General features: G+C 43.2%; 1 protein-coding gene across 3 annotated transcripts in view; it reads right to left on the bottom strand.

Moving 5' to 3' along the window:
- Positions 1-2,699: 2,699 nt before the first annotated feature.
- The window catches only part of LOC115137415 (zinc finger protein 69 homolog), a 48,754-nt gene continuing 41,668 nt past the window's right edge, over positions 2,700-9,785 (bottom strand). Inside the window, exons 1-3 of one of the 3 annotated variants that reach the window (XM_065024813.1) lie at positions 5,523-6,022; positions 5,014-5,150; positions 2,700-4,924 (exon numbers count right to left, since the gene is read on the bottom strand). In XM_065024813.1, the coding sequence (XP_064880885.1) occupies positions 3,614-4,924; positions 5,014-5,150; positions 5,523-5,805 (1,731 nt within the window). In that variant the 5' untranslated portion in view covers positions 5,806-6,022 and the 3' untranslated portion in view covers positions 2,700-3,613. Of the gene's footprint in view, positions 4,925-5,013; positions 5,151-5,522; positions 6,023-9,785 lie in introns of those variants that run through there. The other 2 variants (XM_065024814.1, XM_065024815.1) reach the window with 2 other exon arrangements.

The raw sequence follows: 9,785 nt of genomic DNA, 5'->3' as shown, positions 1-9,785 counted from the left end.
TGAATAGACTAACAAAACCAAGAAATGTGAAAAACCAAAACAGCCCTATCTGGTGCAAACACAGAGACAGGAATAATCACCCACCAAAACCCAACACCAAACAGGCTACCTAAATATGGTTCCCAATCAGAGACAATGACTAACACCTGCCTCTGATTGAGAACCATATCAGGCCAAACATAGAAATAGTCAAACTAGACATGTAACATAGAATGCCCACTCAGATCACACCCTGACCAAACAAAACATAGAAACATACAAAGCAAACTATGGTCAGGGTGTGACAACATGTCAATACCTCTCACAAATACAAGTAGTGAATGAAGTCAATCTCTCCTCCACTTTGAGTGAGATTGACATGCATATTATTAATGTTAGCTCTCTGTGTACATGCAAGGGCCCGCCATGCTGCAATGTTCTGAGCCAATATAGCCTACATTAGCCTATGTGGTGTTTTTTTTTTTTAACTAGACCTACAAGGACATTTTATTGATCTGACAGTATTTTTAATGTAGAGATTCCGGTAAAAATCTTTGTTTCCTACCAATTATTATTGGATTATTCACCATGGTAACCAGTTAGTATAAAAACAGAATTAGCAGTTATTTCTCGGTTTTCAGTCAGCTTTCGTGGAGACCAGACTGTTTTTCCTTTGCAGGGATATTTGTACGTTTTTGACCAAATGTAAGTCAGAACAAATACTTATTTCACTTTTATAATATTCCTGTTGTTATATGTAAAAACAAGTCATTTGTGTGTAGTGGGGGAACTTTCTTCACCAGTTCTCTTGCCATTTTGTACTATTATGTGATTAGCCTATTCAAGTTGGTTTAGCTCATGTTAATTCTCCTGTGAGGGATTATGGTGTGTTATTTTTCTCTTATTGTAAATTGTGTCTAGAGATTGCTGACACTACTGAATACACAATATGTTTGGTTATTGAAAAGGTATTTCACAGCGGTTTAGATGGTACAATGATTCTCTACACTATACATTGCTTGTTTTGTCACCGAAACTGAAACTAGGAGAACTATTAGAATTTTAGCAACCAGTAAATGGCAGTGCGATTTCTGCATATTGCATTGTAACATTGTTTATTGAATTTACATTGTAGTAATTTTATATTTTATCCTGTTTCCCCCCCACAGACCACATGTATACACGGTTTCATCATTAAAACACCTTGACTAGGCTTCTGTGTCTCATCACTCTTTGACCAGAGTGCAGTCCGGTATTCGTTTACTCTGTGCCTAACCACACATTAGACTTATTTATCTCAGCCTCATGGCAAAATGTGAACAAAAACATGAGATGAGCTATAAAACAGCAACAACATTTTTTTGTATCTATGCCTCATGACAAAATGTGTAGAATAGCATTATAAAACTGCACATTTTTCTCTCTGCACCATGACAAAATGTGTTAAAATGGAGTAAGTTAACTGATTCTCCCCAATCCCCCCGAGGTTTGTGTCCCTGGGCCCCAAATGCATAGTCCGGTCCTATGCTTGTGGGCTACCAATCAATAGAATTCTACTCCTATGTGCTCTGCCAACAATACAATCACAGACTCAATCTGGCAAAGTTATATTTGTTTTGTTGCATTGAAAGGGCTCTGATATTATGTTGAAGATATCCCTCTAGTGGTGTGGGGGCTGTGCTTTGGCAAAGTGGGTGGGGTTGTATCCTGCCTGTTTGGCCCCGTCCGGGGGTATCGTCGGACGGGGCGGGGCCACAGTGTCTCCCGACCCCTCCAGTCTCAGCCTCCAGTATTTATGCTGCAGTAGTTTGTGTCGGGGGTCTAGGGTCAGTCTGTTATATCTGGAGTATTTATCCTGTCTTATCTGGTGTCCTGTGTGAATTTAAGTATGCTCCCTCTAATTCTAATTCTCTCTCTTTCTCTTTTCTCCCTGAGGACCTGAGCCCCAGTACCATGCCTTAGGACTACCTGGCCCGATGACTCTTTGCTGTCCCCAGTCCACCTGGTCGTGCTGCTGCTCCAGTTTCAACTGTTCTGCCTGCGGCTATGGAACCTTGACCCGTTCACTGGACGTGCTACCTGTCCCACACCTGCTGTTTTCGACTCTCTCTCTACCGTACCTGCTGACTCTAGCGCTGACTAATCGGCTATGAAAAGCCAACTAACATTTACTCCTGAGGTGCTGACCTGTTGCACCCTCTACAACCACTGTGATTATTATTATTATTTGACCCTGCTGGTCATCTATGAATATTTGAACATCTTGGACCTCTCAAAGCCTGGTTTCTTCCTAGGTTCCTGCCTTTCTAGAGTTTTTCCTAGCCACCGTGCTTCTACATCTGCATTGTTTGCTGTTTGGGGTTTTAGGCTGGGTTTCTGTATAGCACTTTGTGACATCGGTTGATGTTAAAAGGGCTTTATAAATACATTTGATTGATTGATCTGTAAGGTCCCTCAATCGAGTAGTGAATTTCAAGCACAGATTCAACCATGAAGACCAGGGAGGTTTTTTCAATGCCTTGCAAAGAAGGGCACCTATTGGTAGAATTGTAAAATAAAAAAGCAGTCGCTGAATATCTCTTTGAGCACGATGAAGTTATTAACTACACTTTGGATGGTGCATCAATACACCCAGACACGACAATGAAACAGGCGTCCTTCCTAACTCAGGTGCCGGAGAGGAAGGAAACTGCCCTGGGATTTAACCATGAGGCCAATGGTGATTTTAAAACAGTTAAGAGTTTAATGGTTGTGATAGGAGAAAACAGAGGATGGATCAACAACATTGTAGTTACTCCATAATATTAACCTAAATGACAGAGCGAAAAGAAGAAAGCTTGTACAGAAAAATATATATATTCCAAAACATGCACCCTGTTTGCAACATGGCACTTCAGTAATAAACTTTGCCCTGAATACAAAGCGTTTTGTTTGGGGCAAATCAAACACAACATATCACTGAGTACCACTATTTTCAAGCATAGTGGTGGCTGCATCATGTTATGGGTATGCTTGTCATTGGCAAGGACTAGGGAGTTTTTTGGGTGGAAAATAAAGTAGTTGAATGGAAGTAATGAAATAGGCATTTGTGATCCCTTATTGATGTAACTTGTTAAATCTACATCAATCAGTGTAGATGAAGGGAAGGAAAACAGTTAAAGAAGAAATTTTAAGCCTCGAGGCAATTGAGACAGGGAATGAGCAAGACAAAATATTTAGGTGCCTTTAAATGGGGTATGTAGGTGCACTGGTTTGTGTCAAGAACGGCAACGCTGATGTGTTTGTCTGTGTGTATCAAGAATGGTCCACCACAAAAAAACTTGACACAAATGTGGGCCAGCATCCCTGTGAAATGCTTTCGACATCTTGTAAAGTCCATGTCCCGACGAATTGTGTCTGTGCTGAGGGCAAAAGGGGTTGGTACAACTCATTATTAGGAAGGTGTTCTTAAAGTTTCATACACTCAGTGTATATCACACAATGCCTGGATGCAATATTCAACACTGAAATCTGTTACACTCATCATTCCAAAAGAATCTGTGGATCTTTTCCACTGACAACAATACCAATTTCTCTTTGCGCAGGGTTTCATCTAAACTTCAGAGGATATCGAGTGGAATAGTTACTTTCTATGTTAAAGAGTGGAATGGTTTTTCTGCTGGTGTATACTGAGGTAGCTCCTCTCTGAGAAGCTCTTCCCGCAGTGTGTACAGGCAAACTGCTTTTCTCCCGTGTGGACCTTCAGGTGCATCTTCAGGTTGCCAGCCAGGGCGAAGCGCATGTCACACTGGGTACAGCTGAAGGGTTTCTCCCCTGTGTGGACCCTCTGGTGCCTCTTCAGGTCACCAGCCTGGGAGAACCTCTTCTCACACTGGGGGCAGCTGAATGGTTTCTCCCCTGTGTGGACCCTCTGATGTCTCTTCAGGTTGCCAGCCAGGGCGAAGCGCATGTGACACTGGGTACAGCTGAAGGGTTTCTCCCCAGTGTGGACCCTCTGGTGAATTTCCACCTTCTGAGGGCAGCTGAAGCCTTTGTTACAGAACATGCAACGGAACCGTTTCTCTTTACTATTGCTTGATGTTGTTCCCCCTCCCTGAGCCTGGGCTCTAGCCGTGTCGTTTGAGTTCAAAACCTGATCGAAAAAGACGCTGCCGTGTGAATCGGAAGGCCCCATCGAAGTGGACACTGGGTCGCGATCCCTGAACGTGTGTAAAGGGGAGTGGGTGGCGACATTTAGATTTGTCTTTAAGCTTCCCCTGTAATCTAAGAAATCTCTGCCCTGTGAGTTTCCTTCTCCTAAGTGAGTCTCGTCTACATTCCATGCCAGAAGAGCGTCCCCCTCCACTTTCACAGTCACCTCATCTACGACCAGACACTCCCCTTTCTCATCTTGGCACCCTTTAGAGTATACACTACTACTGTACTGGTTCCAGTCTCCTCTAGACAGATCAGTCTGTGTCTCTAAACCCAAGGGCATGTTGCCAGGGTCCATCTCTGTAGAGTAAGAACAAGACGGATCATTGCCAGTCTCTAACGTGTTACCAGAGTCCCGATGGGAATGAACCGTCCTCGGTCTCGGGTTACCGCAAAGTAAATACTCTGATCCAGGAGCAAGTGGACAGCCCAGTCTCCCCAGCTCCTGTCTCTCTGGGTCTAGCCTGTGGTCAGATCTTGTGTGTAAAAGCCTTTGTGTTACAGTTAAAGTCTTGGTGTCTGTCTCTGACTTGAGGGTGGCGTTCGGCGTTCCACTGACCTCCGTGATGCTGCATTGCGTCCTGGGCTGGGGCACGGTGGTGGATAAGTGATCCGTGGCTACAGGGGGCACTAGTACAGCCGCTGCTCCAGTCTGGATGTCTCTGCTGTGTTGTGGGTCCTCCTCTCCTTCAAACCTCTCCTGCTTGACCAGTGATGATCCTCCAGGAGCTGCAGCCTCTACATCTGCAGACTGACACATGAAGAGATGAGGTTATTACCGGCACATGAGTTGAATTGGATAACAAGTAACTGTAATTATTTGTAATGCAGCACAATTACATTAACCTCTATCAAGAGTAGGTGCTGGGTTGAGGTTCCGCTCCCATCATCAACAGTGATTGGTTGGTCATCTCTCCATGTGTTGTGTCCCGCTGGCTTCACAAAGCTCCTGTGGCCTCCAGTGAGATGCCCTTCACCTGAGAGAGTGATTGGAGGAAAATAAAAGAGGTGGTTAGGTTAGCTACTGTCAATGCTCAACACTATATTGTAACACTATTAATACTGTCTACCATTGGCAAGGATGTAAGGTAACACTCATAACTTCTTGATATACTATTTATTGATCGCTGTATTATGTTCGATGCATCACATTGTTTTCATTGAGTAAATAATAGTAAATCAAGAATCTTGTTAGAACATGATAGTATGCAAAAATTCCTCTTATTATCTATCTAAAAACTGACCAAGACCCAATTCTGGGTAATACATCTACACAGGTGCATAGCGGAACGGGGCGAAAGGCAATGCGCTACAAATGAAGGGCAGCCTCGGCCTTCTGCAAAATGTACCTCTTGCCATTCCTCTGTATCGGTCGAGGATCTTGACACTACTGGGACGACTGGCGAGGACGCGCTCTCGTAATGTCTTCTCTGCGCGCTCCCGTGCCACCTTAACTTCCAGTAGTTTCCTCCGCAATGCCCTGTTTTCTTTCTGGCTTTGAGTTATTTCTAAACGAAACACTGCATAGTCGTCGTCTACGATTTTACAGATCTCTGCCACGGCTGAATTCGCTAGCACCTCCATGATGGAGGCTATTTGAGTGTGAAAAATCATACAGTTAGAGTTAGCCATTGTTAGCAGTTAACTAGCGTCACCTAGATAACATCTATCAACCAAGTCCTGTAACCAACGCAAATTAAACACAACATGCGGTAAACATGTGATACTTTGCAGTTAAATTAGTCAGACTTTGAGTTCCAGGGTGTTAATAAACGTTTAAATAACAACAATAAAAAGGCTAACGTGTTAATTATTCTTGGTCACTGTTCGTGTCCATTAACTTCTTCGTGTGTGTTTCCCACAGACTAGACACTGTATTGGGGTTTGCTGCATTCCACAGGTCGGGGTGTGAATTGCACATTTTGTTATAAAAACAAATACAAATGGGAAAAGGGAAATGGAAAAATAGATTTCAACACCATCTAACCTTACACATTAGAGGTCTTCTCATATCCTGAAATTGAGATCTGAACCGAATTGGATCTGTGAAATTCCCATCCAACACCTACAGGACCCAGTAACTTTTTGAAAATCAATTCCAATTTGAATCCGAGGTGGGTCGACCCAAACTATGTCAGAGATGAGGGTGAATCAGAATGGGTCTGGTCTGTATCGGACCCAAATGGTATCGCACCCAAATGGATGCAAAATATATATTTAAAAATCAGTTGTATTGCTATGCAAGCCAGCAGAGTCGTTTTGACTGAACACCTGTGTGTAATCTAACTCGGGAAGTGTAGTTTGGTCTGATGGAGGCCCCCATAGCTGTATGGATCTGTGCTAGAGTAAGTGAACCTTTCTTGCTTGTGAAAGGTAAGGACCATGTTTTTCGAAAGCCATATCACAAGTGATGATGTTGAAACAGCGTCAGCAGGATTGTAGTTCACATGAGGCAGTCCATGCCTGAAAACTGTAGGGAGAAGATTGAATGCGGCCTTGAGTTTTCGAGAGCTAGTAGACAGTGAAAGTTAGCGTTTCACAAGTATTTGGGGGGCGTCAGAGTCAATTATATAATTACAGGCTATAGGTTATAGGCATCCTTGAAGAGGATTTTGAATGAGAATGTTGTATATGTCTGGATGTTCTATATGTGGGGGGAGTGCATTCTAGAGGCTGGGTGCACAGCAGCCCGGGCACCCATAGTGGAGAGGTAAATCGGGGGGGGTGAGCGGGGGCATAGGCTAGGAGAAGGTCAGAGAGGTGGGTGGGTGCCAGGTTGTGGGTGGGGAGGAGTGTCTTAAAGTTAATATGGAATTACACAGGAGTCAGTGTGGATTGGTGTGATGTGTTCTGTTGATCTGGTGCAGCAGAGTTCTGGACCAGTGGAAGTCTGTTGGTGAGTTTGGGTGGGAGGGTGTTGTAATAGTGATGAGGGTTTTGGTGCTGGAGTGTGACAGTGAGGAGAGGAGCCTGGAGATATTGCGGAGGTGAAAGAATGCTGTCCTGGCGATGGTTTTTATCTGGGGTTGAATGAGAGGGAACTGTCCAGGAGGCGTTTGACTTGTGTTGGCAGAGCCCCAGGAAACCATCTATAGCGGAAGTTGTGCTGTTTTGGAGAGAGTGGATTTGTAGCAGATGAGCTTGACCTCTGTCTTGTTACTGGTAAGTTTTAGGTTCATAATCATCCAGCTCCCAATGTCTTGAAGGCAGCTGATGTAGGAGGGAGGGGAGTGGGGGGTTTGGTGGAGAGGTAGAGTTGGGTGTCATCAGCATAGCAGAAGTGAACTTGATCTGTGATATTTCAGTTGCACAAACTGGTGAGGTAGGAGAAAAAACAACCAACACCCATGACACCAAGACCAGCCAGACATTCCATGAGGAGTGGACGGGAGAGGGACGGGAGAGGGTATCGAAGGCTGTACTCTGGTGGATGAGAATCAGGATGGATAGCAGTCCTGAGTCAGCTGCACGAAGGAGGTCGTTGGTGATTTTTGACCAGGGCTGTTTCAGTGCTGTGTTTGGAGCGGAAACCGTAATGGAATGGTTTGTGAAGGTTATTGAAGTTGAGTGGCCACAATAAGGTTTGAGATGGGAACAAAGTTGTTCAGGACATCGGGGTCAGCGGTCAGCTTTTTGAGGATGGAGGGTATGATGCCAGTGGTGAAGGAGGAGTTTATTATGCCAGTGAGGACGGGAGGGAAGTACTGAACTTGTGCCGCTGTTCGGGGGAGGGGTCTGCAGGGAAGTTTTCAGGAGGCTGAAGTAGGTGGTTCACTGTGGAGAAGATACATTTTTTGTTTTTACCAGAGTTGATGATGTCGGAGTAGTAAGATGTTCTTGCAGCTGAGAGGGCGTTCTTTTATGTTTTAACAGGTGATCTGTGTATGCTTGAGAAGGACGTACCAGACCAGTCCTCTTGCAGCCGTCCACTGGCTTTTAACTGGCGTAGCTTGGCGGCGTACCAGGGAGCAGTGGGTGAAGGAGACTGAGCAGGTTTTGAGGGGAGCGAGGGAATCCAGGGAGGAGGAAAGGCAGTCATTGCAGTTAGTGATGAAGGGACTGGGAATAAGGACTGGGGTATGTATTAATAGCAGCGCTATGTTGGTTGATTTAGTGGTCTCAAACCAGTCAGCTTATTAACATTATGGACAAATATAGACCCATTGCAATTATTGACAATGAAAGAGGTAGGAATGTTGTTCCTTTGTCATATAATTGCTACATTTACTATCAATATAGCATTAAATATAATTTTCCAGATTGTATTTTGGCAATTATTTTTCACAATGTGAATATTTGGTCACGACTGAGACAACCTGGTTCGATTTGGATTTGGCAAAACCCGTGGCCTACACGGTACAAACACAATATGTAACAGGCTTTTTTAGGCTTATACAATGCCTTGCAAAAGTATTCATACCACAAGGATTTCTTCACATTGTTTTGTGTTACAAAGTGTGATTAAAATGGATTTAATTGTCATTTTTTGTCAACAATCAGCAATAAAATCCTTCCCCAGTCTCTGGTGTAAAGACTGAAGCAGTATTTTGCCAGTGCTTAACTGTATCCGTTTCTTTTTATCCTGAAAAACTTTTAGCCAATGTCAAGCATTCCCATACCATGATGCAGCCACCACCTTTTTGAAAATAAGGAGGCAGTTACTCAGTGATGGGTTGTGTGGATTTGCCCCAAACATAAGGCTTTGCGTTCATGCCAAAAAGTATATTCCTTTTTTGCAGCCTTGTTGCATACAAGATGCATGTTTTGGAATAATCCTATTCTGTATATTTGTGTTCTTCTTTTCACACTATCATTTAATTGATTGTGGAGTCATTACAATGTTGTTGAACCATCCTCAGTTTTCTCCCATCACATTCATTGAACTCTGTTTTAAAATGACCAATTGCCTAATGGTGAAATCCCTGAGCAGTTTCATGTCCTGCAGTTACCTCTGTCCCCCAGTCCTCAGTTCAGCAGGACGGCTGTATCTTTAATGTGTCTGGGTGGTTTAATACATAATCCACAGCATCATGACTAATTTAACCATGATATTCAATGTCTGATTTGTTATTATCTACCAATCACTGCCCTTCCTTACGAGCCTTTCGAAAAGCTCTGTGGTCTTTGTAGTCAAATCTGTGCTTGAAATTCAATATTTGCCTGGGAGACAGAGGAAAGGTTTGTCATTCTTAAATCATGTCAACCCCTAATATTTCACACAGAGTGAGTCAATGCATCTTATTATGTGATTTGTTAAGCCAAATTTGACTCCTGAACTAATTTAGGCTTGCCTGAAAAAAGGGTCTGAATACTTATGCAACAACTATATTTTTGATATTTTTATTGATCTTGTAAAAGTCTTTGACAGAGTATTTTGAGTAGATTGTTGACACAAATTATATTTGAATCAATTTTAATCCCACTTTGTAACACAATAAAATGTGAAGAAATCCAAGGGGTCTGAATACATTTGCAAGGCACTGTATACCGTGCATTCGGAAAGTATTCAGACCCCTTGACTTTTCCACATTTTGATACGTTACAGCCTTTTTCTAAAATTGATTTAAATAGTTGTTTCCCCTCATCAATCGACACACAATACCCCACAATGA

Source organism: Oncorhynchus nerka, linkage group LG11 (genome assembly GCF_034236695.1).
Source record: "Oncorhynchus nerka isolate Pitt River linkage group LG11, Oner_Uvic_2.0, whole genome shotgun sequence".
Classification (NCBI taxonomy): domain Eukaryota; kingdom Metazoa; phylum Chordata; class Actinopteri; order Salmoniformes; family Salmonidae; genus Oncorhynchus; species Oncorhynchus nerka.
The sequence above is the reverse complement of the archived record's forward strand: the minus strand, read 5'-3'. Positions and strand labels throughout refer to the sequence as shown.